This window comes from Rhinopithecus roxellana, chromosome 9 (assembly GCF_007565055.1).
Source record: "Rhinopithecus roxellana isolate Shanxi Qingling chromosome 9, ASM756505v1, whole genome shotgun sequence".
NCBI classification, from domain to species: Eukaryota; Metazoa; Chordata; class Mammalia; order Primates; family Cercopithecidae; genus Rhinopithecus; species Rhinopithecus roxellana.
Genome location: NC_044557.1, coordinates 96,247,585 through 96,268,553, shown reverse-complemented (window position 1 = coordinate 96,268,553; position 20,969 = coordinate 96,247,585). Strand labels below are relative to the sequence as shown.

General features: G+C 45.4%; 1 protein-coding gene across 3 annotated transcripts in view; it reads right to left on the bottom strand.

Moving 5' to 3' along the window:
• The window catches only part of ASAP1 (ArfGAP with SH3 domain, ankyrin repeat and PH domain 1), a 407,716-nt gene that overhangs the window by 21,766 nt on the left and 364,981 nt on the right, over positions 1–20,969 (bottom strand). For 2 of the 3 annotated variants that reach the window (XM_030937518.1, XM_030937520.1), the window contains 3 exons: positions 18,517–18,687; positions 5,953–6,022; positions 1,900–1,958 (listed from right to left, as the gene is read on the bottom strand). In XM_030937518.1, the coding sequence (XP_030793378.1) occupies positions 1,900–1,958; positions 5,953–6,022; positions 18,517–18,687 (300 nt within the window). The remainder of the gene's footprint in view (positions 1–1,899; positions 1,959–5,952; positions 6,023–18,516; positions 18,688–20,969) is intronic. The other variant, XM_030937519.1, reaches the window with a different exon arrangement.

Sequence of the window (20,969 nt, the reverse complement as noted above, 5' to 3'; positions counted from 1 at the left end):
AGAGAGAGAGAGAGAGAGAGAGAGAGAGAGCAAGCGAGAGCGCGAAAGACAGAAAAAGAATGGGAGTAGAGCAAGGGGGTGGTAGTGGGAGGGACACAGGTCTTGATGGGTATTGACAGCAGACCTGCCCTGAGGTCAGATGGAAGGAAACAGCAGTGCAAAAGAGGGAGGGACACCTGCTGGAGTCTGTCCCTGAGCAGGTAGGAGGGTACAAGGTCTACCTTAGGACCATGGCCACTATACCAGACAGGTGGTAGTAGGGGTGGACTCCTGTGCTGACTCAATGAGGAACAGAAACAAGGTGCTCCTAAGGAGAGGAGAGACAGTGTGGATGAGTGGGCTGAAAGGTCACGGTGCTGGGACTGCTGGGCAGCCCCAGATGACCATGTGAGGTCAGCAGTCATAGAGACAGCCAGACCGCCAACCTGACTGTGCCTCTCAGAAGTCAGTTGAGTGGCAGAACCCAGCATAGGAGGGGCAGGAGCCGAGGGAGCACATCAGGGAGTGAATTTGGTGATGGGCTGACGCCATGCTGCGAGGGAAGGGAGGGCATGGAGGGGATGGGTGCAGGGAAGAGCTGATGGCAGTTGCGGTAAAGCCCCATGGGCACTGAGAAGTGCTGGGGTCTGCTGTTAGAGGAAGCAGGCTAGAGAGGCAAGGGGTGATATGTGAGTGATCTGGGATGGAGTCTGGGCACATTGTAAATGGGGGTACATGCCTGGGAAACTTGTTTCAAACTCCTCTGAGATCAAAACAGCCCCTCGGGCAGAGTTTAAAAATAAAAGACAACAAAAACCAATCCTACATAAAGACTCAGCAAACCCAGGGGAAGTCTTGTATCTGTTTTATGGAGGGTAAATCAGCAGTCATTTGGGAGTCCCCTCATCTTACTATACAGGAGCCTGGCCTGAGCAGTCAGTGCTCTTCAAAGTGTATTACTTCACTGAAGAACTCTAGAGAGTGGTGAATTTCAGCTTCCCGATACTAACCCCCAGTTTGACTTCTGTTCAAACTACGCAACACAGCACTAGACTGGGGTCACAAGTCTTGCTGCTGGCACTGAAAATCCAAGGAGCAGGCCCTGAGCTCCTCTGAGCTTCTGTCTGTATCCAAGGTGGGCCCTGCTGGCCTTGCAGGCTTATGTAAGGATGGAATGATCTAGATGCCCCTAAAGGTATTTTGCAGCTCTAAGGTAAGGTATGGTAACAAAAAAGGCAGAACTATCACCTGTGTTGTAATAAGAAGACTGAAATTTTGGTTTTACAAATGAAAAGCTTGTCAGCACGAAAGAAGACTCGGTCAAAGAGCTGAGTGTCTTAGCTTGGCAAACAAGCAGTATTTATAGACACTGCTTTCTTGTACTTTGCAGAGCATGGGTATCTCTACTCTGCATGACAGATGCCATCCCAGGGAAGGATTCCTTTGCCACCCACTTGCTAGGGACTTTCTGAAATATGACTTCATTTTGTCCTTACAAAACCTCACGAAGTAAGTATTATTTCCCCCATTTTACAGATGAGGAATCTCAGGTTTAGTGAAGCTACTACATCACCTGCCCAAGGCCACACAGCTACTAAGTGGTAGAGGTGGTATTGGTTCCGAGGTCTCTCTGATTATGTTTATAAGGGGAGAAAGAATGGTATCTGGGGATTATAATAATGTAATGTCTACAAAAGTATTATGTATTCTGGAAAAGTATGGTGCTTTACTAATCACCAAATTTGAGTTTATAAATACCTTTTGTCATTTAATGTTTATTTACTAGGCATCCACTACACGCCAGGTGCTGCTCTAGGCATTCGGGATGGATCAATGAACAAGGGAGATAAAAGCCTTGGGTCCCTTGGAGCGGGTAGTAACACTTTAATTACATGTAAATGCGAAAATGATAGATCTTACCTTTCTGAGGTAGTTTAGGAAGAACTCTTGGGCCAAGGGCAGTCTTTGCAGAACTGGTGCTAATTAACAAATAAGAATCATTTAGGATCTAAAAGTGTTAGAATATCAATAGTGAAATATTATTCAAAGAAATCAAATCAAAGGCATTTACATAATCATCTAAAGAATCCTTTCAAAATTTCTTTTTTTTTTTTGAGACGGAGTCTCCTTCTGTCACCTAGGCTGGAGTGCGGTGGCGCGATCTCGGCTCACTGCAGTCTCCGCCTCCCGGGTTCAAGCAATTCTTCCTCAGTCTCCTGAGCAGCCGGGTCTACAGGCGCCCATCACCAAGTCCGGCTAATTTTTGTATTTTTAGTAGGAATGGTGTTTCACCATCTTGGCCAAGCTGGTCTTGTACTCCTGACCTCGTGATCCACCCACCTTAGCCTTCCAAAGTGCTGGGATTACAGGCATGAGCCACTGTGTCCAGCCTCAAAATGTCTTTAACAAAAGATTATAGTCTATTTTCCATATTTCGGTTTGCCTGGCTGAGGAGGCACAGTAAAAGGATGAAAAAAGGTCCCTCTTAATGATAAAGCCCAACTTCTCCACTTCAAAGTATTTATGAAGGCACCTGGCACACTCTAAGTGGTGACCCCAATGTAGTGCACAGAAGTAACTCTTCCCACCTATCCCACAAAGCAGCTCTGTGTTTCCAGACAAGGAAATGGAAGGGAATGGGGGTGTTGGTGGCTGGCAGAGGTAGAAGTGGAAATTCGGCCCTAGCTCCCCTGGCCTCCAGAGCCCTCACTTCTTCCACTATAGCAAAGAGATTGGTTTTTGGGCCTCCAGGCTCTCCTAGGCCTTGCCCTCCTTTTGGGGGACAGGTAAATGAGGGTGACAAAGGCCCAAGTCCCTGGAATACAGGTCCACACCACGTTGTCTGAATCATCAAACGTTAACCTTTGCAACTGAAACCCCAGTACCGTCAGTGGTCTGCATTAGGTGGAAGCCACTATTTTTCTTTAACAAGAGGTTTTGGCGATTCTCAGAGAACACCAGGAGGCCTGCATGCCTGAGAAGCAGCAGCAGCCAAGTGCCTGAGCCCCATCTGCCAAGAACCCCTTTATTATCTCATCTCTCCATTTCTGTGCCCTGATGTCCTAAGAGTTGGTTGCTTCCTCTTCTTCTTCTTTTTTTTTTTTTTGAGACAGAGTCTTGCTTTGTCACCAGGCTGGAGTGCAGAGGCGCGATCTTGGCTCACTGCAACCTCCGCCTCCCAGGTTCAAGTGATTCTTGTGCCTCAGCTAACTGCATTTAAAAGAAAAGAAAAAGCCAAAACAACCAACGAAACAAAAAGTAGTCAAAAGAAAGAAGATGAAAAGTGTGTGCTCCTTTCTGTCCTGGCTCTTGGACACCCTTGGTCTTCACTGCTCTTTCCTCAGCTCACTTGAAATCCTCCTGCCTCTGGGCAACTGGGGGATATTGCTGAGATAAAGCCACCACTAAACAAGAAACAGTAAACATGAGAGAGCTTTGCTTTTGACATTTCTGGGGTGCATTTTTCTTGTGCTATGCCTCAGCATCTTCCTAGGCAAGCCCCGCTGCCCATTACTGGTGTGTGGGCGATGACTGTTCCTGCCCACACTACCGAGGCCAAAGCCTAGAGGCTCAGACGCTTCTTTTGCACAAGCTCCTGTGCAATGTTGCAGAACCTGGGCTTGTTCCTATCAGAAATGAACACAGGACCCATCTGTTGGTGGTGCTGTGTGCAGTGAGGAAGGGTACTGAAACCTTCATGAGTTGGTGGTTTCATGCCTGTAATCCGGTGGCTCACGCCTGTAATCCCAGCACTTTGGGAGGCTGAGGCAGGCGAATCATCTGAGGTCAGGAGTTCAAGACCAGCCTGGCCAACACGGTGAAACTCTGTCTCTACTAAAAACACAGTAGTTAGCCAGGCATCGTGGTGTGCGCCTGTAGTCCCAGCTAATGGGAGGCTGAGGCAGGAGAATCGCTTGAACCTGGGAGACAGAGGTTGCAGTGAGCCGAGATCGCACCACTGCACTCCAGCCTGGGTGAAAGAGACTCCATCTCAAAAACAAACAAACAAACAAACTTATAATGAGTTGCCCAAGGCTCTAGTTCACAATCAGCTTGATTTTGTTTAAAAACTTTTTTTTTTTTTTTTGAGACAAAGTCTTGCTGTCACCTAGGCTGGAGTGCAGTGGCGTGATCTTGGTTCACTGCAACCTCCACTTCCCAGGTTCAAGCAATTCTCCTGCCTCAGCCTCCTGAGTAGCTGGGACTACAGGCACACCCCACCATGCCCGGCTAATTTTTATATTTTTCATAGAGACAGGGTTTCACCATGTTGGCCAGGCTGGTCTCAAACCCCTGACCTCAAGTGATCCACCTGCTTTGGCCTCTCAAAGTGCTGGGATTATAGGTGGGAGCCACTGTGCCCAGCCAAAACTTTTTTTTTGAGACAGGGTCTTGCTGTCGCCCCGGCTGGAGTGCAGAGGTGTGATCATGACTCACTGCAGTCTCAATTTCCTGGGCTCAGGTGGTCCTCTTGCCTCAGCCTTCCGTATAGCTGAGACTACAGGCGTGTACTGCCATGCCCAGGCTGATTTTTTTTTATTTTTAGGAGACAAGGTCTTGCTATGTTGCCCAGGCTGGTCTCAAACTCCTGGGCTCAAGCAGTCCTCCCACCTTGGCCTCCCGAAGTCTGGGATTACAGGTGAGCCACTATGTCTGGCCTTTAAAAATCTTTTATGAGTGCTTTTGGAGTGTCAGATATTCTCCTCATTCTGGAAAAAGAACACCAGAACTTTAGTTCTACAGGGTCCCCAAATTAGGACTGAAGGAAGGTGAGTGAGGAATGAAAGGCGGGGAACAAGGGCAAGGAAGGGGCGTGGAATGTGGAGTCAGGAGAACAAGCAGGCCAGAGAGCTGGCTCTGACATCTGCGCCTGCCACCTAACCACTCTGGGCCTCGCTCTCCTTACCTGCAAAACTGAGGATAGTAGTAATTGGGCCTATCTCACAGGGTTATAAACAGCACATAAGATAGTGGTATTAAAAACATGGATATGGTGGCTCACATTTGAAATCCTAGTACTTTGGCAGGCTGAAGCAGGAGGACTGCTTGAGCCCAGAAGTTCAAGACCAGCTTGGGCAACATGCTGAGACCTTGTCTCTACAAAAAAATTTAAAAAATCAGCCGAGTATGGTGTTGCATGCCTCTGGTTCCAGCTACTCGGGAGGCTGAGGCAGGACGATCTCTTGAGCCCAGGAGGTTGAGGTTACAGTGAGCTGTGCTCATACCACTGCACGCCAGTCTGGGTGACAGAGCAAGGCCCTATCTCAAAAAGAGAGAGATTTTGTTTTTTCACCTTTCAGAAACTCTGGAAAAGAGCTGACTCTTTTTCCCTGAAGTTGGGGTCTGGAAGTGGCTCTCTATCCTTTTCTTGGATGGCACCTCCAGAGAAAACACTTTAGGGTAAGGTTGGATAAAAATTGCCCGTAAGAGATCTCCTCAAGTATACAATTTCAGTGAAAAAAGGGAAGAAAAGAACATTGCTGTCAGCCTAGCCTAAAAAAAAAAATCTTAGAAACAGAACTTGAAAGAGTGATATTTTTATGTTCGAAATCTCTGGGCAATCAGATTTCCCTAAGGATTATCTTTTCATTTCCAAATCTGCAAAAGGAGTCAAGAGGGAAAGTAACAAAGTTACTTGATTAAAATATCAAAAATAAAAACTCATTCCTGACAGGAATTTTGTTCAAGACCATTGCACAACCCTGTGACCACCGGGAAGTGAGGTTAGCTCCTGTCTGTGAACTGGGTAGACAGCGGTGTTGCTTAGAGAACGGTCAGCAGACCTGTGTCCAGTCCAGCCACAAGATGTGCACGCAAACCAAGAGTGAACGTCTGGTTTCTCGTCGTGGCCAGCCCCACTTGGCTGACCACAACTTTGAGCAGCGCTGGGAAATCCATGAAAACTCATTTCTAGAATTCTGTCCACTGCATCAATGGATCCAACAGGGGAAAGGAAGCGCTGAGATGGCTTACCTTGACTGCTGGGATAGTCCCTCAAACTTGTTTGTGGTCTTACTTGAAGAGGATGGACCCCCATCGTTACCTACAAGGAAAATTTAATGTGAAAAGGTATGTCTTTAGATGGGGAAATGCAGTATGAGAATATATGGGTTTGGCCTATAGACAGGCCTCAAGTTCCAGAATGGCATTTAAAAGACCCAAGCCAAAACAGTATGCATTTCTGGCATAAGACCAAAACAAAATTGAGCACTGTTTTGGGCTCTGCGGTTTTTTATTTCTGGTAAAGGAGTGTATCAAAGAGGTGAGCAGCTGCTCTGTGGCAAGACCTCAAACAGCATAGAAACTTGGTGATGCTCCCACTGGCTCAGGATTCTGTCCTTAGTTTGAGGGTAGAGAAAGAAGAATACATTTCAGGTTCACCAAGAGGTCCCCATGCTAGGAGACTACCCCCTAGTATCCAGACTCAGAAGAAACGCACAACTCACAAGTGGAGTGTGTGTGAACACCATTAGCAGGGTGGTGGATAAGGGGTCATCTGCTGGGCCAAGCCCTCAGGCACTTACTGACTCATCATTCATTCTCTTTTCCTCTTCCCCCCTCCCCCCTTCCCCAAGACAGGGTCTCACTTTGTCACCTAGGTTGGAGTGCAGTGATGCAATCAGGGCTCACTGTAGCCTTGAACTCCTGGATTCAAGTGTTCCTCCTGCCCAGCATCCCAAGTAGCTGGGACTACAGGGCATTCATTCAAATATTAACCTTTTTTTTTTTTTTGAGATGGAGTCTCGCTCTGTTGCCTAGACTGGAGTGTAATGGTGCAATCTCAGCTCACTGCAGCACCGCCTCCCAGGTTCAAGCGATTCTCCTGCCTCAGCCTCCTGAGTAGCTGGGACTATAGGCGTACACCACCACGCCCAGCTAATTTTTGTATTTTTAGTAGAAGCGGGGTTTTCACCATCTTGGCCAAGCTGGTCTCAAACTCCTGGCCTCAAGTGATCCGCCTGCCTCGGCCTCCCAAAGTGCTGGGATTATAGGAGTGAGCCACCACACCCGGCCAAGTATTAACATGTATTAAGCATTTACTATGTGCAAGGCATAAATGTGAAGCAGAAGGCACAAAAACAAGTAAAATGTCACTGCTCTCACAGAGCTTATGCTCTGGCCTGTGAGACTTACACATAGGAAATATACTAACAATGTGTAATGAGATGAGCATCAGTTGCTGTCAATTGAGGAGAAAATAGTTTCTAAACTCTGACTGCTGGCAGGAATGGGGGAAGAGGGAGTAGGGAATGCCGTCTGGGGAAGACACAGCATCTGGACAGGTAAAGAACTTTCTAGTGGGTGAGCAGCAAAACCAGAGGCACACAAGTGGAGGCAAGTGTGCTATGTCCAGGAGAGGGTCACAAGACAATAAATGAGGGCTCTTCTATGATTCATGTCGTGGTGGGAGGAGTGCAGCGCAGCTGTGAAGCCCCAAGCTGCGGGCACCCAGGAGGATTCCCTGGGACCCTGCATGAGCACCCTCTCTCTGGGGTTCTAGTTCACTTCCTTGCCCTTTCTACCTGTGACTGCTCTGGAAACTCTTGCTCTCTTCCTTCAGCAGCATCTTCTCCTCCTCTGCCTAGAAGACTGTAATACTGCCTAGGTGGCACTGGGAATGGGCTGACTGAGGAGGCTGAGCAACAGGAGGGCAGATGAAGAGGACGGACTGAAAAAAAATGTAACTGATCCTCACTACACCGTGAATCTGCTCAACAGCACTGCCGACTGCCCACATGCTTTTATATTCATCCAGCCTTCCTTCCTCACAGCATGAGACTGGCATCATTACTCCTTTTCCAAAGATAAGGAAATGAGACTACATGAATAAATGGCTGCAGGTCCCATGGGGAAATGGTGTACCTGGGAGTCCTGACCACAAATCAATGTGCTCTTCATTATCCATCAAGACGCCCTGATAGTAACATTAACAGCAACGATCGTTTACTGAGTACTTTCTGTGAGCAAGGTACTGTGCTACATACTCAGTAATTATGCTTATGAGATAAATAGTATAATCACCCCTTATTTTATATATGAAGAAGCACACAGAGAAGTAAAGTCAATTGCCCAAGGTTAGGTCACTGGTAAGGGTCAAAGCTGGAATGGAAAGCCAGTAGCCCTCTTCCAGGGTCTGTACTGTGAATCACCACACTCTAGCACCTATCACCTCCTGGTCCGACTGCACCTACTGAAGACAGAGAGGCTGGCAGGGTGCTCACCTCCTGGACAGAATGTGCTATAATTCTATGATATTGATACAAGAAGAAATGAGATAAACTGGCATTACCAGAAGAACCAAAGGCTTTCACATTTAGTTTTATTTAATTTTAATTAAACTAACCATTAGTATATGTCCATGAGCCCATATAACTTAATATTTAAGGACTTCTTTGGTAACTCTTATAAAATCCTCTGAGCTGTGATGTTCTTTAAGGTAGGCATTTATTTTCTTCTTTATTTTTTACTTATTTATTTTTTCAAGATGGGGTCTCACTAAGTTCTTTTTCTTTCTTTCTTTCTTTTTTTTTTGAGACAGGAGTCTCGCTCTGTCGCCCAGGCTGGAGTGCGGTGGCCGGATCTCAGCTCACTGCAAGCTCCGCCTCCCGGGTTTACGCCATTCTCCTGCCTCAGCCTCCCAAGTTGGGACTACAGGCGCCCGCCACCTCGCCCGGCTAGTTTTTTGTATTTTTTAGTAGAGACGGGGTTTCACCGGGTTAGCCAGGATGGTCTCGATCTCCTGACCTCGTGATCCTGCCCAGTCTCGGCCTCCCAAAGTGCTGGGATTACAAGCTTGAGCCACCGCGCCCGGCCAAGGTCTCACTAAGTTCTAAGTTGCCCAGGCCGGTCTTGGACTCCTGAGACCAACTGATCCTCCCCCCTTGGCCTCCCAAAGTGTTAGGATTACAGGTGTCAGCCACCACACATGGCTTTTTTTTTTTTTTTTTTTAAAGAGACAAGGTCTTGCTCTGTTGCCCAGGTGGGAGTGCAGTGGCATAATCATAGCTCACTGCAGCCTTAAACTCCTGGGCTCAACTGATTTTCCCTCCTCAGCCTCCCAAGTAGCTAAGACTACAGGCATGCACCACCATGACTGGTTAATTTTAATTTTTTTTTGTAGAGACAAGGTCTCATTGTATTTCCCAGGCTGGTCTCAAATACTTCCTTGGTCTCAAGTGATCCTCCTGTCTTGGCCTCCCAAAGTGCTGGGATTACAGGTATGAGCCACTGCACCTGGCCTGGTAGGCATTTCTTTCTAGCACTGTGCTCAATGCTGAGTCTTCAGGGTTAGATATCAAATCTTATACTTTCCCACTTAAATGAGCTGTAACAATCAAAACGTCAAGGAAAATTTTATGTTTGGGGAATGAACTGTTGCATCCACTAATTCTCTTTCCAGGTAGAAAATATTCCAAACAAGTGATTACTAATGCAGGTTGCATGAGCTATACTTCAGTAAATTTGAGACCAACAGGGCTGCAGAGGCCCTCTGGCTCTGCTGCGGTCATTCACTCTGCTGTCGCACAGATGAGTCATCATGTCAGGGTCTGCTGCCTAATGCACACAGGCCCAAATGTCCAGAGTCCTCATTTAACCTTACTCTTTGGCTTCTCAAAATGAGTCTCCATTTTCCAAAGATGGTGTCAGTTTTTATGTCTCTGTCACTTTGCCCCTTACGTTCCTTTCCCCTGCAAGGAAGGCCTGTCTCCTTCCAGTTTTGGTGAATTCCTACACAACCTTCAAAGAACACCTTTAGAGTCACTTTCTGGGAATTTTTCCATAGCTGACTTGACCAACCCTTGTAACCAGCTTCTTACCAGGAGTGGTTAATTAGGAGAGAAGATTTTGGACCTAGACAAGTGTGGCTTTGAATTCTAGCTGTACTGCTGACCAGTGGGTATGAGTTTGGGTGACTTCTTATTCTGCTAAACCTCAATTCCCTCATACATAAACTGGGAACAACCATGGTACCTACTACACTAGATGGGTATGAGTATTAAAGGAAATAAACTATGAAGTATGGGACACAGTGCTAGACCACAGGAAGCCTGACACAAGGTAATATTATTCACAGCTCTTCAATGGCATGAAACAGAAATGATGCTAATTTAACTCAATGAGTGGTCACTTCAAAGAATGGACCCTGCTTTCTATGTCTTTGTAACACCACTTTTTTTGTTGTTGTTTGTCTGAGACGGAGTTTTGCTCTTGTTGCCCAGGCTGCAGTGCAATGGCGCGCGATCTCAGCTCACTGCAACCTCTGCCTCCTGGGTTCACTGATTCTCCTGCCTCAGCCTCCCAAGTAGCTGGGATTATAAGCATGTGCCACCACGTCTGGCTAATTTTTGTATTTTTAGCAGAGGCGGGGTTTTGCCATGTTGGCCAGGCTGGTCTTGAACTCCTGACCTCAAGTGATCCACCTGCCTCAGTCTCTCAAAGTACTGGGATTACAGGGGTAAGCCACCGTGCCTGGCCAATAACACCACTTTTTAACACAATGTCTGGCACAGAGCAGTCAACAGTCCCTGCTAGCGTCTGGTTGACAAGAATCCTGTCACTCTCATAGCTATGCAAAGGCTACCTGCTGCGCTTGAGAAGAAAAGTATGGCTTAGAAAACATTCTGAAAATAAAATAGTACTGAAGAGAGAACAATGAGGAACAAAAATATGGAAGCAACTCAATCCCTTTTTTCTCCCTGTGCAATTTAGAAAAAGATCTTGGTGTATCATACAAATGTGTTTAAGAGAGACCTGGAGATACATCCTGGACAGGCAATGGAAGAAAGTGTGGCCAAGACTCCTGGTCACCTACTATAGCATCGAAGCTACAGGAGAACAGTTTGTGGAAAGAGAGGGGGCAGCGAATGGCCTGGTTGTTACAGGAGTATTCTGGAATAGTAAATTACTATACAGGCCTTGGAGTTGGAAATGGGTTCAAATCTCAGTTCTGCAGTTCCTGGATTTGTGATCTTATGCAAGCTATTTGACTTCTCTGTGCCTAATTTCCTCATCAGTAACTGGGACAATGACAGTCCCACTTCCAAAAAGTAGATATGTAATAAAACAAACAAACAAGAAAAACCAAAAAAGCAAAAAAAAAAAAAAAAAAAAAAAGTAAATATCCATGTCTCAGACATTTCAAGTATTGAGCTTTTTTACCTGGAAGTCCCAGGCCTGCAATATAAGCAGTAAACCAATTTTTGGTATAGTTTTTCATTCATTATTTGCTCTATATTAAATAAAAATACAATTCGAACTCCCAGTGACCAAAGATGAGGAATGTAAGTGATTCCCAGAGGTCACTTTGTCAAGGACTGGTAGAACCTGGATCAGAACTTGGGCTTCTGGAATGTTCTTTCAGTGCATGTTATGGTTTCCCCCGTGCACTGCAGACACTTCTCTAAATGCCAAAGGATGGAGGGCCAGGGGGAGGGGGGGAAATTGCTCTCAGGTATTAATTACAAGAGTCTCAAGTGTGAGAATAGTGTTAGTCTTAAGGCTACCATGAACCTAACAATTAGGTTGACTTTTTATTACTCACTTTGTGGAGAAATCACACTCCTGGAGTTCACCTTACTCTGCTACCCTTATTCTCCCTTCGTCCTCATTTCTTATTATTTAAATTGTGTTAAGATATGTGTTAGTCTGTTATAAAGTAGGTTATAAAAAAAAGAGGAAGGCTGGGTGAAGAGGCTCACACCTGTAATCCCAGCACTTTGGGAGGCCAAGGCAGGAGGATCACTTAAGCCCAGGAGTTCGAGACCAGTCTGGGCAACATAGTAAGATCTTGGTCTCTATAAAAATTAAAAATTAGCTGGGCATGGTGTGATGCACCTAGAGTCCCAAGTTACTTGGTAGGCTGAGATGGGAGGATCACTTGGGCCCTGGAGGTTGACGCTACAACAAGCAGTGATTGTGCCACTGTACTCCAGCCGAAGCAACAGAACAAGATGCTGTCTTAAAAAAAAAAAAAAAAAAAAAAGAAAGAAAGAAAAAGAAAAAAGAGGTTCAATGAAATGCAACTTCAAAAATCATAAAGTCCCTATAAAACCCAAATCTGTCCACAGGACTATTTGTTTTGCTATCAAAAGCCTGCCTTAGAAGTCTCCTGAGACAGATGGCTGGATTCATCACAGAAGCAGGACTTCAGTAATGTAATGCTGGGGCTATTTTGGGCATTGTGGATGTTGTGGTTCTGGCAGGGAAAAAGCCTGGGGTGGCCCTCCCTGCCTGGACAGCATGGGAATGGCATACCAGGGTGCCATGCTGCAGATGGATGAGGAGGCACAGCTAGCAGAGCTTGTGCTGCTTGCCAGGTGAACCATGCTAAGTTGGTCGCCTTCTCCACACCTCAGTTTCATGGGCACAGAAACCACTGCTGTGAGGAGAAAGGGATGGTGGGCCTGCATTTTGCGAGCATAGAGTGGTGCATGGGGAGGGTGATGAGGGCCGGCTGTCAGCCACACAGGCTGCAGGTGAATCCCGGCCCCCAGGGACTAGCTGTGAGAAAGAGTGTAAATCACTTAACCTTTCTGCGCCCCGAAGTTGAGATAATAGCATTTTCTCTCTGTGTAACTATGGTTAAGAATGAGGTACGTTAACACATGCGAAGTGCTCAACACAATGCCTAGCACTCTGTGAGGCGCTTACAAGTGATGGTCTTATAAAATATTACGTATGTAGTGTTTTATCCAAAGATTCTAAAATAATGAAGAATTGTCATTTTCTTTTGTCTTACAAGCCATAAACCTGTATTAAGAATTTATGGGCTGGGTGTGGTGGCTCATGCCGGTAGTCTTCGGTTTGGGAGGCCAAGGCAGGTGGATCACATAACTCAGGAGTTTGAGACCAGCCTGGGCAACATGGTGAAACCCCATCCCCACAAAAAATACAAAAATTAGCTGGGTGTGGTGGTGCACACCTGTACTCCCAGCTACTCAGGAGACTGAGGTGGGAAGATAGCTTGAGCCTGTGAGGTGGAGGCTGCAGTGAGCTATGATCACGCCACTGCACTCCAGCCTGGGTGACAGAACAAGACCCTGTCTCAAACACAAAGAAAAAGGAGTTTATGAAGGCATGAAATGGAATTTGAGAGGGGGAAAGATAGACTCTTTGTAATGAAGGAAGTGTGGCCTTCTGTGAAGTAGATGCATTAAAGGTTACAATCTCTGGTCCTCAGTCTCACAAAAGTCTCAACATCAGCTGCCTTACTTATTTCCTCCTGCCTATTCCACTCATCTTCCAAGGCCAAATGCAAGATCTACTTCCTTCTTAAACCACCTTCTATCTCCTTCTTTTTTTTTTTTTTTTTTTTTTTTTTTTTTTTTTTGAGATGGAGTCTCGCTCTGCCGCCCAGGCTGGAGTGCAGTGGCCGGATCTCAGCTCACTGCAAGTTCCGCCTCCTGGGTTTAAGCCATTCTCCTGCCTCAGCCTCCCGAGTAGCTGGGACTACAGGCGCCCGCCACGTCGCCCGGCTAGTTTTTTGTATTTTTTTAGTAGAGACGGGGTTTCACCGTGTTAGCCAGGATGGTCTCGATCTCCTGACCTCGTGATCCGCCCGTCTCGGCCTCCCAAAGTGCTGGGATTACAGGCTTGAGCCACAGCGCCCGGCCTTCTACCTCCTTCTTAAAGGTCAACATGGACGGTTGGGTGGGGCTAATCATCAGCATAGAAAGTGTGATTATCAGCCGAGCCAAGACCTGTCAGTCATGGCTACTCTGCAAAGAAGCTGAATGTCAGAGGTGCCCCGAGACCAGAAACACAAATATCAGGGAACCAACCAAGGGTACAGGCTTCAGACTTGACAGGTGGGCCGAGTTCAGTGGCTCAAAACTATAATCCCAGCACTTTGAGAGGTCGAGACGGGTGGATCACTTGAGGTCAGGAGTTCAAGACCAGCCTGGCCAACATGGTGAAATCCCATCTCTACTAAAAATACAAAAATCAGCTGGACATGGTGGCAGGTGCCTGCAATCCCAGCTATTTGGGAGACTGAAGCAGGAGAATTGCTTGAACCCATGAGGTGGAGGTTGCAGTGAGCTGGGACTGCACCACTGCATTCCAGCCTGGGTAACAACAACAACAACAACAACAAAAACCAAAAAACCAAGAGAGAGAACTTGACAGGTGGAAACCTCCTCCTGGCTGAGGAAAGAGGCTACTGTGAAGCACGCAGGGGTCATGGGAGTGATGCTAGTGCTGCTGTACGGATGGCTAGTGAGACTAGTGGGTAAAACAGAGTGGTGGTGTGAACAGGTGGCCTACAACAGATTGGGACAGGAGGCCTCGAGTCTTGCCTACTTTACAAGTTTGATTCTGTATTTAATGTTAGGCAAGCGATCAGCATGAACCCATTGATCTAAAGAATGGAGAGCTGCTGACAATAACCATAACCCCCAAATCTCCCCTGTGAATCTGGAGGAGGAAATTCTGGGCACAGCGGGGAGAGGAGTACATCTGGCAGTTACATGACAGCTTTTTCTAGTCTTCAGAGAAGACTAGACAAAACAATGGCCAAGACAGGGATTTGAGACTTTTGAGGTTGTTGGTATGGGTGAACATATTTTGCACATGGGTTGGATGTGACTCTTTGGGGGTCAGAGGACAAGCTGTGGTAGGCTGAAAAATGGCCACCCAAAGATACTGAATCCTGATCCCTGGAATTTGTAAAAGTCACCTGACTAGGAAAAAGGGTCTTTGTAAATATAATTAAGTTAAGGGTCTTGAGACAAGGAGATTATCTTTTTTTTTTTTTTTTTGAGATGGAGTTGATTCACTCTTGTTGCCCAGGCTGGAGTGCGATGGTGCAATCTTGGCTCACCACAACCTCCGCCTCCTGGGTTCAAGCGTTTCTCCTGTCTTAACCTCCCGAGTAGCTGAGATTACAGGCATGTGCCACCACGCCCAGCTAATTTTGTATTTTTAGTAGAGATGGGGTTTCTCCACGTTGGTCAGGCTGGTCTTGAACTCCAGACCTCAAGTGATCCGCTCACCTCGGCCTCCCGAGACAAGGAGATTATCACAGAAAATTCAGGTGGGTCCTAAATACAATCACATGTACATTTATGAGAGAGAGGCAAAGGCAGTTCTGAGAACACAGAGAGGAGGCGGCAGTGGGGAGATGACTATGAAGGCAGGGGCTGCACCACTCCACGGAACACCTGGAGTCACCAGAAGCTGACAGAGGCAAGAAACAGATTCTTCCCACAGGGCCTCTGGAAGGAGCAAAACCCTGCTGGATTTTGGACCTCTAGCTTCTAATACTGAGAGAATAAATTAGTTATTTTACAACATCCAGTTTGCGGTATGTGTTACAGGAGCCTCAGGAAACTAATGCAGGTTTCTCCAGCTATCCAGCAAAATGCTAGGCTGAGAATAATGGTAACAGTAGCTAACATTTATTGGGTGCTGCCTATGTTTTGGTTGTTTTTCATGTGTTCTTCTCATTTAATCTTCATGATAACTCCATATGCAATACAGACACTATTACTAGCCCCATATTATAGTTGGAGAAGCTTTGGCACTGAACAATTCAAAGATACTTGCTGAAAATCACAAGGCTATTGAGTGGTAGAGATGGAATGAGAATCCAGAGAGTATGACGCTTGAGTCCACCTTACAGCACTTTGCTGAGAGAAGCAGCACATGCCCTCAGAAGGAGTTCATGTACTGGGAAAGACGGGCAAGGAAACAGCCACTGTGATACCCACTACACCAGTGGGGGCAAAGGGTGGGAGCGGGGAGTTTTATTGGACTGTGGAAGGCCTTTTAAGTAGATCCCAGGACAGCAGGTCTTGAAAGATGACTAAACATTAACATAAAGAAGTAGAGGGAAGAAGATTCTAGGTTGAGGGCATACTGTGAGGCTCAGATCTGAGAGAAAAAAATAGAACTTTGGGGAATGTGGTGTACCTCAAGATGGTGGGCATGTTCAGCTTTGGGGGTGGAGAGGTAAGGCCTGGTGAGAGCTAAGGGGCTGCTCTTTCACTACCTGCTCATGCCTGGTGTCTACCCCCCAGTACTGATCTCTCACAGTTCAAAGGCCCTGATCCTCATGGGCTTAGAAGAGATGGGAGGTTTAGGGGAACATAAGAGCGCTGGAAAGGTGCGTCCACAGAGGGAAGCTGCAGGCATCAGAGAGGAAGGTTGTCTAGGAGGCTGATTCCCTAAATGCCTTGCTGATGACCCGTCGGGCCCTGCCTTTGGCTTCTAGAATACAATGTCAGCAGGAGGCGGGGAGGGATAAAACCAAGCAGTAATAATACAACGCAGACTGCAAGCACCAGGATCAGAGCAACTATAACCTTTCTAAGGAGAAGTCCAGCTGTGTATGAACGTACCCATACATGCCCATTACTGACCTGTGTCTGTAGACAGTATATCTCACATACATGCATGTACACCAACATATGCTTTCTAAAATCAAAATTTAAAATAAAAATTAAATTGTTTTTTAAATTTAAAATTTTGATTTCAAAAATCAAAAGTCCATGCCACGTGGCAAACTGTCATTGTGGCTGAGGACAGATGATGATTTTTGTCCTTCAAGGCTAGTTGTAGGTGAGAGGCTCTGAGCTGATGACAAACTAACAGACAGAACAGCGTCCTCATCTAGAAAAGGTTCTAATACCCCCAGCTCACTGTCAGGCACTCTTATAAAGTAAATTTTGTTTAATAAAAAATGCTCCCTGACCCACCAACAATGGGGGGAAAAGTGGCCAGCTGCTAGTCTTGCTCTTGAGTGATGTGAACATCTAAAAAAGTGATGATTTTCAAGCCGGAAAGCAGAAATTTGGTAAATTTATTTGAGTCTATACAACGTGAATAAAGGCACTTTAAAGCTTACAAGAAATAAAACCAGTTAAACAAAAGGATTAAAATTTAGAGAAAATTGGGAAGGAGGTTAATTTGTGATATGAAACTCTGCATGTGAAACTTGTGACTTTCATGGAATGTTATTTGGGGGAAAGGCCTTTTTGACGAAATCTGGGGATCCTGAAGGCCTTACACAGCAGCCTCTGAAAATGTCAAGGACATCCTTAGTCTTTATGTACATATGTGCTAGCATACATCAATTGTTCTTGCCTGGCTTGTGGGAACTAATTCATTAACACCAAACTCCAATGTCTCCTCCTCTCTAAACCTTCCCTGGCTTTCCTCCAAAGTCTGACACTCAGTTTTCCAGCATTTCCAGTGTTTAGACAACACGTCTATCCTGATAGTAAAGAACATGTGCTCTAATGATTTACCCACGTGTGTCCTGCATTAGACCATGAGCTCCATGAGCATATGGACTGAGAAGGCCCAAGCAAGGGGCACAGTAAGTGCCTCAAGTAAGCAAACAGACTCACAGAATGAATGGCTAAATGCACACACATGCTTGCCACACACATAACCCAGGGTGTCTGGACCAGATGGTGAACAGATGACAATCAGCAACTGGACAATGTAACTTTCCCCCAAAAACTCGAAACACAAAATATGAAGAAAGCCACAATGAAACTCTACAGCAGGAAGAGGTGAGACACACAAATTAACATATTTATTCAGCAAAGCTTCTGTGTCTGTCTGTCATGGGCCAAGACACTGTTTGGTGATGGGGTGACCCCTAAGTCGCTAGCAGGCCAGTAGTAAAGATAGAAATTATGTCCCTTGTAGACGGGAATTTGTCATGTGCAATCAATGTCACGGAAGTGATTAACAAGCTGACTCTGGGCAAATTTATTCATTCTCAAGTGATTACTGAATATTCACTGTGTGTCAGGCACGGTTCCAGTAAACACAGGTGAGAACAAGACAGACAAGGTTCTGGCTCTCATGGAGCTTACATTTTAGTGGGGCAGCTTACATTCTGTGATAAGGTGTTTGGGAGAAAACAGGTAGGGAGGGAGCTGCGTTGGAGAGGAGGGTCAGGGAGACAGATATGCCAGCTGAGAACTCAAGGATGAAAGGGAGGCAACCGTTCAAAAAGCATGACAGAGTTCCAGGGAGTGGGAGGGCCCTCAGGAGGGAGAGGATGGTGTATTCAAGAAGTGAAAGAAGGCCAGCCCTCAAGACAGAGTGGCAGGAGAGGGTCTGGGAGATAAGAGTCCAATAGTGCAGGGCCCTGTGGGCCTTGGTATAGGGAGTTTGCATTTATCTGAAGCTCAGGAGGAAATCTTAAAAGGGTGTTAAGGAGAAGAGTGACGATGATCTGATTTATATTTTATAAGAAAACCATTCCGGCTGTTGTGAGCAAAATGGATTACTTTGCTTTTCTGAGCCTCTGTTTCCTTATATATAAAAGAGACTAATAATACCTACCTCACAGAGTTGCTATTATAATTGAGTAAGATTTAGGAAGTGCTCAACACCTTTTAGTTTTTATTGGCCTAAATATTTTTCAAAATGTTTCTTTGCCTTAAGAGACAGGTAGAATCATGTCATATATACCCGAGTCAGCACCCAGCATGTATGTGCTTAACGGGCCACTGCCCAGTGGAGCCCCACATGCTGCCTGGCCCCAGCAGCTTTGGCCCTGACTTTAGGATAACTTACCCCAAGGAACTGCGCCTTTGTTTGGGGGCCCATGAGGTAGTGGGCTGGGAGGGTCGGATAGGGTTCTCTTGTGTCCGGGTGGTGGGGGAGGAGGCCTCTTCTTGGATAGGGTGGAGCTGCCACTAGAGGTCTGGGTGCTTAGAGGGAGTGTTGAAGGTGGGCCAGTTGGACCTAGAAAGGAAATTGAATGGGGGCAGGAAGATTAATCCCAGTCTCACAGATACAAAACAGCCAGTATGCAATCACTTCCACACATCAAAATGTGGTATGATACACAAAGACAAAAGCAAAAGGCTGGATATGGCTAAGTCCATCAATCTAATAACTCACAAATAGGGTTTTAAAAATTTGGTTTAAAAAAAAAAAAAAAAAGGCCAGGTGCAGTGGCTCATGCCTGTAATCCCAGTACTGTAGAAAGCTGAGGTGGTAGGATTGCTTGAGGCCAAGAGTTTGAGACCAGCCTGGGTAACATAGCAAGACTCTGTCTCTACAAAAATTTAAAAAAATTAGCCGGGCGTGGTGGTGTGTGCTTATAGTCTCAGCTACTTGGGAGACTGAGGGAGGAGGATCACTTCAAGTCAGGAGTTCGAGGATACACCGAGCTATGATTGTGCTACTGCACTCCAGCCTAGGCAACAGAGAAAAATTTACAACCAAGGTAAGAGGAGTGTGTGCTTTAAGGAACAAAATGCCAGTCAACACAACGCTAAAAGTTAGATCATTTAGGTACAATGGGAAAAATAAACACACACGCACATCTTAAAACAGTAACTCCTTAGAATCATCACAAAATCTACTGAGGGAGAAATCACACACCACTACCAGCAAAATCAACAGAGAAAGAACAGGGTACAGGCTAAGCCTTCACTGGGCCACAAGCTGAAACATGAAATGATCTGAAACATGAAATGATTCATATAATAGAATTTTTCTGTCTACAACTTTTTCTTTTAGTCAGCAAACTGCCTGAAGTTTTTCTTAAAAAGAAAAAAAAAGGCTTTTCTAAATAATGAAGAAAGAACTGGATGTAAAGCGTTACCTGGAAAAAAGAGAAATCCAAAAACTCTTTGCTCCAGAAACCAAACCATCTATTATATTGGAAGCCTGAACAACATTTATATAAATTAGACACTGATTTTTATAAACTAAAAAAAAGACTCAACTTTCTCCAGAGCTAAAGACAAGACAGCAGAAATGATAGTAATATTCCACATACACACAAAAATGGGGTTTGCTTTTAAAAGCTGTTAAGGGAGTAGTGTATTTGATCTTAGTTTTCTTTATTCAAAGTGACAATGAAGTGGTTGTGTGTGCCAGGTATTCCATGCTGGGCACTTTCACTACTATTGCTTTATTTAAGGTGTATGGTTTAACTGTGTTCACGGCCAAACTGCTTCTGCAAACGTTAAGAAAAAAAAGCTAGGCAGGCACAGTGGCTCACACCTGTAACTCCAGCACTTTGAGAGGCTGAGGTGGGCAGATCACTTGAGGTCAGGAGTTCAAGACCAGCCTGGCCAACATGGTGAAACTCTGTCTCTACTAAAAATACAAAAATTAGCCAGGTGTGGTGGCGCATGCCTGTAGTCCCAGCTGCTCAGGAGGCTGAGGCAGGAGAATCGCTTGAACCCAGGAAGTGGAGGTTGCAATGAGCCAAGATCATGCCATTGCATTCCTACCTGGGCATCGCAGTGAGACTCTGTCTCAAAAAAAACAAAAACAAAAACAAAAACAAGCTAAGAAGACTGTCATACTGAATGTTTAACACAGATTAGTAGATATCTAGTAATCCAGAAGAGCTCCAAAAGAGCTTTATACATTCTTTGTATTAAAAAAAAAAAAGTCTAATTAGCTGCTGGCCTCCTTCCTTGGTATAAAGTAAGCTTTCGTATTTCCCACTGTCAATTACTAGTACCTACCGTATTGACTTAAACCATCATTTCTCTAAGATAGGCTAGTTCTGAAAGTAAATACTGTTAATCTCAGTAAAATTATCATCCACTTTAGGTTTAAACTGCCAGGCTATATAATTTACTTCTTTGTCCCACTGATGTGATACACAATGGAAGCCTGATGCTTGCCCCAAATCAACACTTAATTAAGGTATCAGGCACAGCAGCTTTCAGATACTATTTTATTTTTATAACAATACAGAGATTGTTATTATGGCCTTGCATCTGTATAATGCTTTGTAGTTTTCAAAATGTGTTTATATACGCTATTCCTCAACTTTTTTCCTAGGTTTATCATTAAAACAATTTTTTTTTGAGACAAGGTCTTGCTTTGTCATCCTGCTTGGAGTGCAGTGGCACGATCACAGCTCACTGCAGCTCTGATCTCCTGGGCTCAAGCAATCTTCCCTCCTCAGCCTCCTGAGTAGCTGGGACTACAGGTGTGTATCACAACATCTGGCTAATTTAAAAAAATTTTTAAATTTTTTGTAGAGACAGAGTCTC